The sequence below is a fragment of the Meles meles genome, chromosome 1 (genome assembly GCF_922984935.1).
Source record: "Meles meles chromosome 1, mMelMel3.1 paternal haplotype, whole genome shotgun sequence".
Lineage (NCBI taxonomy): Eukaryota > Metazoa > Chordata > Mammalia > Carnivora > Mustelidae > Meles > Meles meles.
Genome location: NC_060066.1, coordinates 61118366 through 61134040, shown reverse-complemented (window position 1 = coordinate 61134040; position 15675 = coordinate 61118366). Strand labels below are relative to the sequence as shown.

Genomic DNA, 15675 nt, shown 5'->3' with positions numbered 1-15675 from the left:
GCACCAGCCAATCCTCGCTCGGCGCCTGGAGGGGCGGACCAGTTCGAGTGATTGAACATGGCGGAAAGTGCTACCGTAGAGGTTCAGAGCCCGCGGGGTCGTGCGGATGGGGAGGACGCGGACTCCCCAGAAGAGGGGATGGCAGAAACGCCGAGAGATGATCAGGAGCAACTTGAGTGCCAGGAATTGCTCGAGTGGCAAGTGCAGGTAGGGGCCCCCGGGGAAGAAGAGGCCTCGGGCCCGGTGGCGGAGGCCGAGGCGATAGCTGCCGGCTGGATGCTCGATTTCCTCTGTCTCTCTCTTTGCCGGGCCTTCCGCGATGGTCGCTCCGAGGACTTCCGCCGGACCCGCGACAGTGCCGAAGGTGAGTGCTGGGCAGGCCCGGCGGGGGGCTGCGCTGGGGCCGGGGCGACGACGCGCAGCGGGGCGGGAACGGCGGTGGGCGGTCGAGGCCTGGTTAGCTGCGCGGTATACTGAGTCGGGTCGGTGACTACGGGGGCTGCTGCGGCGGTCGACCGGAGAGACCGAGGCTCTGAGGGGGAGGTCGGTTCGAATCTCGCATTGGCCCGTTTTCAGCTTCTCAGTTTTTCTCAGAGTCTTGTTTTTTCTCTTCAGTAAAAAGTATAAGACCCCCCCCCCCACCCTTGTAGAACTGATACAGGATTCGGTGAGTGAAAATGTATAAAATTGCCCAGTGTCCCAAGTCCTTTTTCTTCTTTGGCACTTGTAGTTGTTGTTTCTTTCGACTCAGGTATTCCTGTGATGGCGTTTATGAAGCGGTCACAATGGCCTCCAAGTGATCCAAGCACCGGGGTTTTCTGTTATTTTGTGAGATTTCCAATCCCATTTGGCCTGCTTGCACATTATAGGCTGCAGAAAAGAAATAACTGTCAGTGAAATGTACTCCTTAGACAATACAGCTTTTGACCAACAAAGACACAGACTCACAGAGAAGACTAGCCTGGCTTTTTTAGTGGTAACAGAAAGGTGCTCTGCTATTTAATATAAAATTAAATACTTCGTAAAACTATATTGACACATTTCGTTTTCATGGTAATCCCATTGCTTTGGCAAGTAATTTTAGTTTATAGAAGAGTGGGCTAATTAAGCTGCCTCCAGTATTGGTAGGTTCAAGGGAATGTTCCACACTTGTGCCTTATCTTCCAATTCAAGAACCCTTCCTCCAGCTCTGTCGGGTAACACTGAAGCCATGGTTAGTTAACATGAATGAGAAAGTTAAGTCGTAAATTAGTGTATTACAGTGATTTATTTTAAAAGTCCATTTTGGAGAAGAGGGTACAGTTATCTACTTGTCAATGAATTTGGGTTGGAAACATCAGTATGACTTCCGGTTTGGCTTAATTACCATAATTAATACCTTAATACAGGTATAGATGGTGTTCAGAAACAAAGTCCAGCCAAGTAAACTTGCAGATGTATTGCAGAGCTAATAAGCAATTTCATGAATTGGGCAGACAACATCCCACCTAGCCAGTAGGCAGGGAGCTTGGTGTTGTACAAAATGGAAGATTTTTATAGATGGAGGGTGGGGCAAGAATGTTATTAGCAAAAGAAAAGGATTGTTCCAGGCTAGGTACTTTCCCTTAGGAGGAAGAGCAGGGGGTCGTATGCAGATTACCTCATCTTCCTTTAGGGCTGGAGAGGACCCATTTGGCAGACTCTGGCTCCAGTCACAAAATTCCTTCCCAACAGGTTAAGACTGTATTTCTGAAGGACGTTTAAAGTGCAGTTAGATTTGGTGTTAAGCCCCAGTTTGGGTCAGTGGTTCTCTTTTAACAGTGGTTACATACAGAAGTATATATGGGTATTTCTGTACATCTCTAGATACAGGTTAATATATATGCATATATTTCCTCGTTCAGTTAGATGAAAGCACACAGAAGCAGTGTAACCCTAAGTAGCAACCTGTCACTCAAGTCTTGGTTTCTAATATCAGTCCTTAAGAAAGACAACCAGAGCTCTTTGGAGAAATGGCCTGATTCTGGGACTAGGACGGGAAGTGTGCAAGATGAACCTGGAGCATCTTGTACCAGAAAATAAAGAAATGCAGAAATCATCCAAACAAAAAAAACACCACAGTGGTGACATTACAAAGGGACAGGAACCAACTGCAAGAGCTGCTGATGGCCAGAGCAACTTGAGTAAGAAAATAGTTTGGATTAGAACCCAAAGGTCAAATAATTATCTATGATCCCATAATGATGGAAATAAATGGTGGGAAGAGTAAATAAGTGGGAGAAGAAGCAAATCTCATACAGAAGAATTCAGGTAATTTATGTAGTCGCTACTGTGTTCTCAAGGAAGTATAACACCCCATTCCTTAAATGCGTGCTGTGCATAGAGACTTTATTTTGAAGACTACAGTATGCAATTGGAGGGAGGATAATTTCACAGTAGAGAAAACTAACAAACACTACTTGACCCCTAGACAGCAAGATCAACAGGAACAGTGCCAGTTGATGGTGTGTACACTTTATATGACGTGCTGAAGATAGAACTTCTTTGATCTTTCTCCCAAAACCCCTTCACTCATTCAAATTGTAAGGAAAACATCAGACAAACTGCAATACAAAATGCCTCAAAACTGCCAAGGTCCTCAAAACCACGGGAGTCTGAGAAACTTTCATAGCCAAGCAATGCCTAAAGAGACGTGATAACTGAATGTAATGTCCTGGGTGGGATCTACAGCAGAAGAAGGACATGAAGTAAAAACTAAGAAAATCTGAGTAAAGCATGGACTCTAGTTAATAATGTATATAATCTGTACTAATATAAGATGTTACTAATGGGAAACTGGGTGGAGGGAGTATAGGACTTAATCTTCACAATACTGTAAATTAAAAACCTTTCTAAAAAATAAAGACTCCTTTTGAGGTTCTAGAACAAGACCCAAAGAATAATCTAGGCCACCTCTATTATTTTGAAGTTAAGGGCACAGAAAATAGTAAACTATTTTCAAAGTTGCACTGCTTATCAGAGACATATAAATTTGAACATAGTGTTTTCTCTCTCCATTTTTGACCAAAAGGACTCCCTTTTATCTTTTATAGGATTTCATTTATTACACTTTTCAGTGTTATAAAAATACACAACTCTTGATGCTTTCTCAAAAATTTTTAGCACTTTCATTCTGACTCAGAATTGTTGTCACACCTCACTTAATTCAGATAATACCTTTTCCAGACTGTTATTCCTAACCTGTCTCTTTCCGTGGGAAGCAGTGTAAGATAGTGGGTAAGAGCAGGGGCTCCAGAATAAATTGTCTGAATTTGATTCCTGACTCTGCTACTTTCTAGTTGTAAGACCTGAAGCAAGTTACTTACCTTTGGTACCTCAATTTCTTCATCTTTACAATGGTGATAATAATATCTACCTCACAGAGCTTTTGATCTGTATAAAGTAAGGTTTCTCAGCCTCAGCACTGTTGACATGTTGCACCACATAATTCTTTGTTCTGTGTATGCATGAGAGTAGAGGGGGGCGAAGGTGGGGCTTCTGTACGTTGTAGGATGTTTAGCATCCTCCTAACCTCAACTACTAGATGCTAGGAGCGTCCCCTTTCCACTCATCATAATCAGAATTATCTCAGACACTGCCAGAACTCCTCTAGGGGACAAAATGACCAAGTTGAAAACTACTGGTGTTAAGTTCTTAGACTAGTACCTGGTATTAGAAGTGCTTAAATATGGTTGCTGTTGTAGCTAGTCATTAGATCTCCCTTATATGTCTTTCTGTCAGCAGTGTTTGGTTGCAAGTGAGGAAAAAGCAGATAGCAAGGTTCAACCAGGTTTTCATTGTTTTTGCTTTATGTATTGTCTAGCAGGTACAAAGAACAGAAGGGCAGTGGTGTATAAGATAATTTGTAGTTTTTGCATAATGGACTAAAGGGAAGTGAAGATAGAGGTCTGACTTTCTTCTCTAGAATAGATTCTTCTGTTTTGCTTCTGTACCATACTTTTAACCTTTGTGGCATTAAAATTTTAATAACTTGCATAAATTTGGGGTTGTGTCTTCTCAAACTAAAACCTTCCTGAGGAGCAGGGGCTGTCTTATCAGTCCCTAACATTGGCTAGCAGTAGATATTTACTAAATATTGAATGAATTGTTTAAATTTTATATGTTTTGGACTCTCTGAATCCTGTTTCATTATATTGTGGCTGTATTTGGTCCAGATAATCTCTAGGATAGCACAAGAGGATGCTATTTTAGAATTGAAATAAATACAAATAAATGTATTTGTCTCTTACCTCCTTAGTAACTGCAGGACTTCTTTTTGATTTTGCTAGCTGATTTAATCTTTATATACAACAGCCAAGCCCTGGGTGAAGTATAGCAGTGGCATCTTCAGGTTTTACTCTATAAACATTATTTCCTCAGAGAAGCTTTCCTATCTTATCCCTCCAGCTAGCTACTAAAACACACCCTAAGGTTTGTTATATTGCACCCACAGCATTCTGTACTTGTCTTTTTCAGTTTTCCTCATGCTTTTACTTTAATTACTCAATCATTTGTCTTTCATTTCTACATAGTAATAAGCTCATTGAGGCCCAGGATTATGGTTTATGCACCATGATACTCACTGCCTAACATAATATCTCGGTGGGCATTCAAGTAGTTGGGAGATTAATATTAATGAATTTGTTTCTATACATCTGCAGTCTTATTTCTGTGGAGTTAGGGTTGTGGAGAAACAGAGGTTTTGATGGAAACATAAAATTGCTGAGATTGTATTCTGGAAGTTTTAAACCAATAGCCTTAGGGGAAGAGAGGTAGTTGGTAAGCTGGGGCCTAAAGTTGCTACCTCTTTCTGTGTCTGCCCCCTCTGACTTCCTGTCTCAAACCTAATTACAATAGGGAAGGGAACTATTCTCTTTATTTTGCTGGGTGATTATCTAGACTGGAGACGGAGAAGGGGGTGACCACAAGTTCCCAAGAATGAGGGACATAAGTCCATTCTTGTACTGTCTCTGTTTGAGGTACAATCCCTAAGAGCCCTATCAAAGGGTAAAAGGTAGCTATATGGACTCAGTTTGCTTCCAGACATTTTCCAGAGCTTTTCTATCTAGCAGTCACCAGTGGACAAAGCAAAAACCAAGGCCACACCCATGACAGCCCCTTCGAATTTCCAGAGTAAGTGTTATATTAGAGCTGAGCGGCAGCTTTTGAACATTCCTCTTAGATGAGCTGAATTATGATTTTTTTTTTTTTTTTTTTTTTGCCCTGAGGAACCACACTCAAGGTGGTTTTAGCCTGGGAATTAGAACATGGAGCACCTTATTCTGCCACCACAAACTCTTCCACCAGCCAACATGGCAGGTCTGACCTGCTCACTGTCAGCTTCTCCTCTTGCCCAGGAGCCTCTGCTTAGCAGAGCATTATAGCAGAATGTTAAGGCGAAAGTGCAGAGCAACCGCCAGAGGTGGCTGCTCTGAGGGAGGTCATGCGTCCCTGGGCCCATAGGACTGGAGGGCTCAGTGTCACACCTGTCGGGACTGCAGGACCAGCTTGACCAGCTTCACTGGCCTCCTGCCTGCCTCTGGTGCTATGCTGTAGCCCTCCTGGAGCTTCCGCATCAGGGCTGCCGAATGCTGGAGTTGCCTATTGGGGCAGAGGCTTTATTGCAAAATCCCCACCGTGAGAAAGGCCAACACACTGTTTGTTGGATTGGACTGTGAGCTCACTTCCAACCCGCACGGCCCCTGGAAAAGACTCGGGGCCTAGGGTCTAGTACCCTGTCGCCACCGGGCCATCCCTGTCTTCGGCCAGCTTGCCCCAGTAAATATGTTATTTTTCTCAAGTCTTTGTGAACTTAAGAGATTCGCTTAACTGAAACCCTGACTGAAATAATATAAAGTATTTCGTATAATAGGAGTTTTAAGGTATAAAATAAGCTTCTAGCTAATGATTTGAAATATTTTACAGTTTTGAATCTAATTATCCCTTTTTGTTAGTATAGAGTGCTACCTGTGGAAGTACTATTAAATATTTATTATTCTGCATGTGAAAATCTATTTTATTTTGTAAGAAAAGTGTTCCTTGCTATTTTTCTCATTTTAAAAAAAATTGCCTGTAAACAAAAGCATACAGCTCCCAGTTTGTGATAGTTTTTTTAACCTATTATTACTCAGCCAACCACATAGAGGCGCTGCTGGGTCAAGTTTGGCTTTTAAAAAAACTGTTTTAATGTTTTTCTTTTTCAGCTATTATTCATGGACTGTCCAGTCTAACAGCTTATCAGTTGAGAACTGTATACATATGTCAGTTTTTGACAAGAATTGCCTCAGGAAAAGCCCTTGGTAAATATGTGTTTTTATCTTATTTTGGAAATATTTTAATCTATGCCTAAAGGTAAAACAATGAGAACAGATGATAACTGAGAGTTTGCACAATGTATTTGGGATGTTCATCTATACAAGCATATCTAAAGCAACTAAAAGAAATAATAGTTCCAATCTTCTTAGAGCACTGGTTGTCAAACTTAGCTTGCTTCAGAAGTATTAGAGAACTTGTTAAAAAAAACAACAACAAAAAACCCAAAACCAGAATTCTCCACCATGAATTCCTGATGCGGTAGGATGGATGGGAGGAGCCGTGGAGTTTGTATTTGTATTGGAGTTTCCAGGTGCTTCTGACGCTGCTATTGGTAAGCTACACTTCATGGACTGTCTTTTGGAGAGTTCACCTCAGACTGGACTGTATGGTAAGTTTGTGGTGACTCTTACTATCATACACACTTTTTTTAGTAGCAACTATGATAATTGACACCTCTTATTTGAACTGGATTTCCGCACTTCTTTAGATAGGCGAATATGATTTGTAGCTCTAATAGCTCTCTCCTTTATCTCTACAGGTTATTTTAGATTGTAATGGGTAAGCCTGCTTCAGTTAATGAGTAATGCCTGATATTTACAACATGGTCATTTAAAGGACCTCTTGATGCAAATAATTTCATATTTATGTTGGTTTTTATAATTTACATAATGCTTTCCCAGAGTGCCAGTTGATAGGTGGTACTTAAAATGAAACCAGTTATTTACAGTCCTTTTGTGTTACATGAAATCCCAGTGTGCTTGTACCATTCTCAGGGCCCTCACTATCTAGCTCTGGCTCACATAGCATACTCTCTGGAGTGAGACTGGGTCTGGAGTTGGTGCCATGACCATAAGTGAGTAGGACTAGAAGCAGAGTAAATGTGGAGGAGACAGAACTTTAAGTAGTATGGGCCTATAGCTAAAGAAGAAAACTGTCTTGATGTGGGCACACAGAATTCCTGATCATGTAGACAATAAGTTAGCATGGTTGTTAACAGTTGTTTTGTAAATTAAAATATGACAACATACTCCAAAGTGCCCAGCTGTGTCTCACGTACTAGCAGTTGTTCAGTAGTTCTTACTTTCTCCCCTGACAGCCCTTCCTCCAACCTGTCTTTTCATTCTGAAAAGAAATGCAGATTTTGTATGTAACCCCGCTAATCTTGAAATTCACCAGGAGCCCCCTTTTAAGTATATCTTAGAATAGGCTCATGTCAGTTATCAAGAATCAATGTATTTCACCATAATGAGCTCAAGTGAAGCAGCAAAATTTTAATTTCTGTGTTGGATTTTTAGCTATACAAAACTCTTTTGCCTTATTTTTAAGTGGTTGCTCAACAGTAGCACTGCCTAATAGAAAAATAATGTGAACTACATATGTAATTGAAAAGAAATAGGTGGAATTAATTTTGGCAGTATCCTACCTATCCCAATATTTCTAAAATATATATCAACATGTAATCCATATAAAACATGTTAATGGGATATTTTACCCCTTTTTTTGCAGTAAGTCTTTGAAATCTGGGGTATATTTTATACTTAAAGTGCATCTTAATTTGCAATTAACCATATTTTAACAGCTCATTAATTATATATGGCCAGTGGCTACCATATTAGCTTTAGTTTCCTGCTGCAGATAGCTTTAAAATATGATAAATGTCTTGAAGGGGAAATGTTTGTCTGTGGCAGCCACCCTCATTTCATGGAACTTTATTTTTTAAGATCCATGCAACTCTGGGAGACTTCCCTTCCTTTCCACTCCAGCTTTCTGCTGCACCCCAGAACTCAGCACATGTCTTGAGGGGAAAACCAGCCATGTGTTTTCAGTTCCTCTAGTTTCCAGTCCACCAAAGTAGCCCCAAGTAAACCACCAGAAGCTTTTCCTCATTTTCTTAACCCAGTGAAATCTCCCTGCCTGGAAAACACTGAATCCTCATCCTTATAAGCAAATATGGCTAGGGAAGAAAAGCTGCAAATCATTGGCTAACTCCTGGAAATGTAGTTCATCTGGTTCTCTTTGCTTCCATTACTATCCCATGTCTTTTAGCAATATGATTTTGCAACTTACTCCACTTTTTTCTAGTTGTAATGGGAGTGTTGGCCTACTGCAATATCCTATATTCTACCAGAAGGTGTAAGGCTACTCTAAAATTTTTGAAGTTAAGATCTAACATAGGTACATTTTTTTCTGTATCTCACATTTATAAGAAGGCAGCAGAATAATGAGATGCGTTAGATAATGTCAGTCAAGAAAGACTTAATAGGAAATATAAATACTGAAGTAAGTTTTTAAAAGAAAGACAAATGTGAAATGAAGATAGATTAGGTAGTCTGCCCTTCCATTTCATGCTTTCCAGCACATACTCTAGCCTTACCAGGCATCTTGTTATTCCTGAAACATACCTTTTTTCTGAGACAGAGTAAGTGGTTTTTAAGGGTTCTGGTGTCTGCTTTCTGCTACTCGCTAGCTGAGTGACATAACTAAGTCTCAGGTCCTACTTTATAAGACAGGGTTGGTAATGTTATAAACCCTTTTAAAGAAATTATTTGAATAAAGGAGATACTGCATGTTAAGCACTTAGCATAGAGCCTAACAGGTTAATAGGCCCTTAGTATGTGTTGACTATGAGTGTGAATATCTTTTGTCCTTCTCTTCCTTATGTTCTACTGCTGCCTTCCTGAAATATTCTTCCCATCCTCCTCCTCTTCACTTAGTTATCTCCTGTTTATCCTCAATGTCCCAGTTTGGATGGTTCTCTTTCGTAAAGGATTCTTTTGTTAGTATCCTTTCATAGAACTGATCTTCTTGGAAAACACAGATGCATGGGCTCTACCCTGTACTAATAAAATCAATTCTCTAAAGGATGGGTCGAGGCATCTGCATTTTTATAAAAGCTCCTCAGGTGATTTTGAGGTATAGGTAGGGTTGAGAAGCACTGGCATAACACATAATTCTAGTAGAGTACCAGTCACATTGGTTTGTCTTTCTTCATAGCTAGCATGTAAGTTTCATAAGGTCAGGAACTGTTTCTTCTTCCTGGTCAGATCTTAAGTATCTGGTATAGGGCCTGGAATATAAAGAGACTTTCTTTGTATATGAATTATATCTTTATGTTTAAAATGTTGGACAAACAATTAGAAGATAACAGGAAATTGTTTCTACAAAGTAGGAGTTGTTGAAACTGCTAACATTTAAATTGCATGTTCCTTCCAGTTTTTCAAAGAAAAAAAAGGAAATTAACTTAAAAAGTTATATCACTTGCCTAAACTGTTATATACAGGAATAGTACCTGGCACGTAGTATATACTCAGTAAATATTTAAAGAACTGAAATCATAAAAAATTGACAAAATAAGGTTCTGCTTAGCTTCCTAAGTTACTTATTTTTGTTCTGGTTTTAAAAGATGCACAGTTTGAAACTGATGAACGAATTACACCCTTGGAATCAGCCCTGATGATTTGGGCTTCAACTGAAAAAGAACATGACAAACTTCATGAAGAAATAGAGAATTTAGTTAAAATTCAGGTATGTGTGTTACACTATTATTACTATTTTGCATATAACATTGAAAGAAATTAAGAGCCACTTAACAGAAGTTGAACAGTAAACCCAAAGTAAAATTTAATATAATTCTCTTCAGAAATTTGACCTTTGGTTTATAATCTTCATGCAAGCTCTGAGAACTGGGGCTTAGTGTTTGCTACCTAAGTATATATTGCCCCCACATGAGAAAATATATCACATTGATTTAAAGATCACAAAGCAACTTTCAAAAACAAATGGTTTGTGCTCTCACAATTTCTATTCAAGATTACAAATATGAAAAAAAAGAATATTTAAAAAGAAATCAATGGATTTTTATAAATAAGAGAATGTAAAACTTTAGGTATGTAGAGGGAATTTTAGAAGTTGCCTATTAAAGAGTGAGAAGCCAAAGGAGTCATTCAAAGATAGAGTAGCAGGGAAAATATGTTTTGCTAGTAGGCAAAGCAAATACTAAGGATTGTTCTAATTAAATATATTTGTCCTCATTTTTAGAAAATTATTTTATGGTTGGGTAGGAGAGAAAATCTGGATGATCTCTCACCCTCCCCCAAATTAATTATTGTACGTATGGTGACTGCCAAGTAGAATTAAGACCAGAAGAGAATGGCAGAAATATGACTACTACTTTTAAGAACTTCAGCCTGGGACAAAGAGATTTGTTATATTATCTCAGTTTTGGGGGGTTCTAGAGAAGGAGGCCATCATTTTATACTAGTATAACGTTGAATGGGTTACCATAAATACAGAGCAAACATGTAATACGTTGCATACTATTTGTCAGGTACTGTTCTAGGCACTTTTCACATAGAAATCCAATCCTTATGGCAATCCTACGAATAGGTACTAGTATCTCCACTATTTTACATACAAAGAAACAGAGGCACATGAGGTTAAATAGCTTGCCAGAGCTACCCAGATAGTATTGGTAATTCCCTACTTTACTACATATATTATCAGAAAGGCCAGATTATCAAATGCTCATTCAGAAGCATCTGGCTTCCTAGGTTTCTATTGGAAGTTTTCCAGGGATTCTAACTAGCTAATTTTATGTATCCTAATCATCATGAACACCAGCTACCTCTTCTCTCATTTCCCTTTTGTCCAAGTTAATATTTAGGTGGGTCCTAAATGTACATAATATAGCTCCTAATTTATTTATTAGTGTCTGCTTTCAATTGGCCTAAATTTCAAAGAGCTAGAATGCTGTGCATTTATCAATAAATATGCAAGGGACCAGTGAAACATTTTTTACATCTTTTTCAAACCACAGTTCCTTCGTGTTTGAAAAGATATTTTATGTCATGTATCAGAATTTTTAAGTTAAGTAGTTTAGACTTAATAGGACTTATTTCAATATTAAGCAACAGTTATACATTTTAAAAAAGCAGTCTAAGGTTTGTATTTGTCATCTTGTGTTTTAGGCTATAGCTGTTTGTATGGAAAATGGCAATTTTAAAGAAGCAGAAGAAGTCTTTGAAAGAATATTTGATGACCCGAATTCTTATGAGGTAGTTGTTTATAATAGAATCAGAATTTTGGAATTGCTTATATGGAGTGAGGTAAATGAAAGAACACTGGAGAAAGAAAGTGATGCTTTATCTTTTAAACAGTATAGAACAGTGCTGTCCAATAGAAATATAATTGCAAGTCACACATGTTTTAGTAGCCACATTAAAAAAGTTAAACTAGTGAAATGGATTTTAATATTTCATTTAGCCCAGTATATCCAGAAACATCATTTTAACATTTAATCAACATAAAAAATATTAGTGAGGTACTTTATACACTCTTTTTTGTACTGAGTCTTTGAAATCTGGTGTGTATTTTATACCTACGTCTAAATTCAGTTCTCACATTTCAGGGGCTCAGTAACTACCTGTGGCTAATGGCTACCATAGTGGGCAGCCCAGGTACAGAAAAAAAGCATTTTTTTAAAGATTTTATTTATTTGAGACAGAGAGAAAGAGAGCACCTGCATGGCAGATGGGAAGGGCAGAAGCAGGCTCCCCACTGGTCTGGGAGCCTGGTGGCCCTGGGGTCATGACCTGAGCTAAAGGCAGCCAGTTAACTGACTGAGCCACCCAGGCACCCCCAGAAAACAACAACAACAACAATAACAACAACATTATAATTAGCTCGTTTTTCTAGAAGGTTCTTATCAGATCAGTAGTAGTTTATGTGTTTGTGTATAATGTTAAGATCAATTGAACTTAGTTCTTTAAATATTAAAAACAAAATGTTGGAATAAATTGAGCTTATTTTTACTTAAAGATACAAAAAATAGTTTTATACATTTTTAGTGAACTTTTTATTGAACAGAAGCATACCGTTAGTAGCATACATGTACTATAAGTGCATAAAGAGATGTGTTTTTGCAAAAGAAACATGCTTTTGTAATGACCCCTAGATCAGGAAAAAGAACATTGCCTATACCCTCCTGTCACTGTCCCTCCCATCTTTAAAGGATAGCCACTATCCTGACTTGTAACATCCAAGATTAGTTCTACTTGTTTCCATGTTTTATGTAATGTAATCATTTAGCAGGGTGTTTTTTTGGTTTTTTGTTTTTGTTTTTTTTTTTTGGATTTTATTTATTTATTTGACAGAGACAGCGAGAGAGGGAACACAAGCAGGAGGAATGGGAGAGGGAGAAGCAGGCTTCCCTCTGAGCAGGGAGCCCAATGCAGGGCTCGATCCCAAGACCCTGGGATCATGACCCGAGCTGAAGGCAGACACTTAATGACTGAGCCACCCAGGCACCCCCATATAGCAAGTTTATGTAAGACTGATCCATGGTGTTGCTTGTAACAATAGTTGACTTAGTCTCATTGTTCCATTATTAGAATATACAACTTAGGGGTGCCTGGGTGGCTTAGTGGGTTAAAGCCTCTGCCTTCAGCTCAGATCATGATTCCAGGGTCCTGGGATCGAGTCCCACATCGGGCTCTCTGCTCATTAGGGAGCCTGCCTCCCCGCCACCCTACCACACCTGCCTCTCTGCCTACTTGTGATCTCTGTCTGTCGAGTAAATAAATAAAATCTTAAAAAAAAAAAAGAATATGCAACGTACCCATTCTACTGTTGAGAAACATTTGATTTACTTCCAGTTTGGGGCTGTTACATTCTTCTACACATCTTTTGTAGAACAAATAATATGTGTTTCTGTTGGGTATATACTCAGAAATAGAATTGATGGGTTGTAGGATATGCATTACTCGGTTTTAGTAGATTCTGCCAAACAGTTTTCCAAAGTGGTTATGTTATATCCATTCACTCAGTAGTGTGGAAGAGTTCCACTTGCTTCACAGACCTGCTGTGTAGTTTTCCTTATAGTCATTCTGGCAAATATGTAGTAGCATCACATTGGGTTTTGGTTTCTCTTCCTTTGACTAGTGAAGTTGAGCACCTTTAAGCATGCTTGTATAGAGTTGGGGGTGATCACCTTAAACTGTTGAGGGACTGAGCTGAGTCAAGAGTAAGTTGAAGTTTTATTAAGGCTTCGTTTATCTCTAATTTGCCCTTGTTTCTAGGGTATAAACCTTCACAGAGATTCCACCTGAAAGTTTGATGTGTTTTTTGAGTTCCCTGCCCCTGCTTTTTTGCCGTAACATGTGAGGTTACTGAAAAACCACACTTTGTACATCACAGGAAAAAAAAGCTTACAGCAAGTAAGCGTAAAAGGAAATACTTAACCTCACTAGCTTGAGTAATCAGGGCAATCCCAAGTAATATATTGAAATAGTATTAACTACACCTTAGACTGGCAATGATTAAAATACTTCAGAATACTAAGAGTTGGCTCAAAGAGTGGAGAAATGGTAAGGCTGCCATACCTTCTCAGTCCTGTAAATTAGCTCATAAACTTTGGAGAGCATTTTAGCAAAATCTCTGAGTATGTGTTCAGCAATTCTACTTCTAGATAAGCCCCTGGAGTAACTTTTTTACGGCATATCTTTTTTTTTTTTCAAAGATTTTATTTATTTATTTTACACAGAGAGAGATAGAGAGAAAGGGAACACAAGCAGGAGGAGTAGGAGAGGGAAAAGCAGGCTTCCCGCTGAGCAGGAAGCCCAATGTGGGACTCGATCCCAGGACCCCGGGATCATGACCTGAGCAGAAGGCAGATGCTTAACAACTGAGCCACCCAGGTGCCCCTTCTACTGCATATCTTAAAAGCCATGAAGATTTTCTTTTAAAGAAAATTTGTTTATTTTAGAGAGGCAGTGCGTGCATCCAAGTAGGGGGGAAAGACAGGGGGAGAGGGAGACTTTAAAGCAGACTCCCCATTGAGTACGGAGCCCAACTTGGGACTCATTCCCAGGACCCCGAGATCATGACTTGAGCTGAAATCAAGAGTTGGTCACTCAACTAACTGAGCCACCCAGGCGCCCCTAAAAAGCCATGAAGTTTTATTAAAAAAAAAAAACAAACGGTTCCCACTAAGACAGTTGGTCTGAAATAGAGACTAAGAAATAGAATTTTTTGAAGGTCTGGTAGCTTTTATTGTGCAACCAGTCTTGAAAGAACTAATGTCCAAGAGAAGCTTGTACTGTTCACAAGAAGACCTATAGAAAAATGTTTAACAGTATAGTAGTAATAGAAAAGAGCTTTTAGGGGCACTTGGGTGGCTCAGTGGGTTAAAGCCTCTGCCTTCGGCTCAGGTCATGATCCCAGGATCCTGGGATCGAGCCCCGCATCGGGCTCTCTGCTCAGCAGGGAGTCTGCTTCCTCCTCTGTCTCTGCCTGTTTCTCTGCCTACTTGTGATCTCTGTCAAATAAATAAATAAAATCTAAAAAAAAAAAATACTAAAGGAAGTTCTTTTAAAAAAAAATAGCTTTTAAATGCTTTCAAAAGGCTGGAAGAATGGATGAATAAAAGCTATTTTTGATAAGTGGAATGTTGTAATGAGAGTGAAAGTAGCTAGTCCTATAAAAATCAAATCAACATGGATAAATGTCACAGAGTTGAGCAAATATAGCAGGTTTCGGAAAAATACACATATGCTAAATAGTACCTTATATTTATGGTTACCTTCATTCTTAGTGCAAGTGTAAAGGAATGTGTGGATATGGTAAATTCTAATTCAGGATAATAGCTGCCTTGACGAGAGGAGAAGCTAGAGCTGTAATCATTATGGTAGAAAATGAAGCCTTCAGTTGTACAGATGATGTTTTATTTCTTAAATTTGGCAGTGGACTTTCAAGTTCATAATTTATTTTTTAATCCTTTTGTATGTGTGTGAAATACAAAGTAGTTTAAGTAAGAAAAAATACATTGGTGGGCCATTTAAAACAGAATTTTTAAAAATCTCATGTGTCTCTGAGTTTATAATGTGATTTTTTGAATTAAATAAGACAGTATTTTTACCATCTTATTTGTGATTTACATGTTAATTCATTTTTCCTGTTGTTTTTAGCCTTTAAAAAGGAAATTGCATAAGATAATCTCTCAGAGAGATACATTCCACTCAATTTTTCAGCACTTCAGCTACAACAACATGATGGAGAAAATTAAGAGTTATGTGAATTCTGTGATAAATGAAAAATCATCAGCCTTTCTTATGAAGGTATGCATATTTCAGAGAGACTCTAACAGTAGAGTAAGGAGAAATTATTACAATAAAGGAGAATACTTGAAATAGAAATCCTTAAAAACTAATTAGAATTTTATTTATTGATTTTTGTAAAAGAATGACAAAATGTTACAATTAGTGAATCTAAACGGTTTATTGGTGATCTTTGTAGTATTTTTAAACTTTTTTGAAATAAGAGTTGGGGAAATTTTTCAAAATAGAA

The 15675-nt window shown here is 38.6% G+C and overlaps 1 protein-coding gene across 5 annotated transcripts in view; it reads left to right on the top strand.

Moving 5' to 3' along the window:
* The first annotated feature begins 47 nt into the window (after positions 1 to 47).
* Positions 48 to 15675, top strand: part of TERF1 (telomeric repeat binding factor 1) — a 33924-nt gene continuing 18296 nt past the window's right edge. For 2 of the 5 annotated variants that reach the window (XM_046020497.1, XM_046020479.1), the window contains exons 1-5: positions 48 to 364; positions 6222 to 6317; positions 9737 to 9858; positions 11301 to 11387; positions 15297 to 15446. In XM_046020497.1, the coding sequence (XP_045876453.1) occupies positions 58 to 364; positions 6222 to 6317; positions 9737 to 9858; positions 11301 to 11387; positions 15297 to 15446 (762 nt within the window). In that variant the 5' untranslated portion in view covers positions 48 to 57. Of the gene's footprint in view, positions 365 to 6221; positions 6318 to 9736; positions 9859 to 11300; positions 11439 to 15296; positions 15447 to 15675 lie in introns of all 5 variants that reach the window. The other 3 variants (XM_046020487.1, XM_046020469.1, XM_046020507.1) reach the window with 2 other exon arrangements.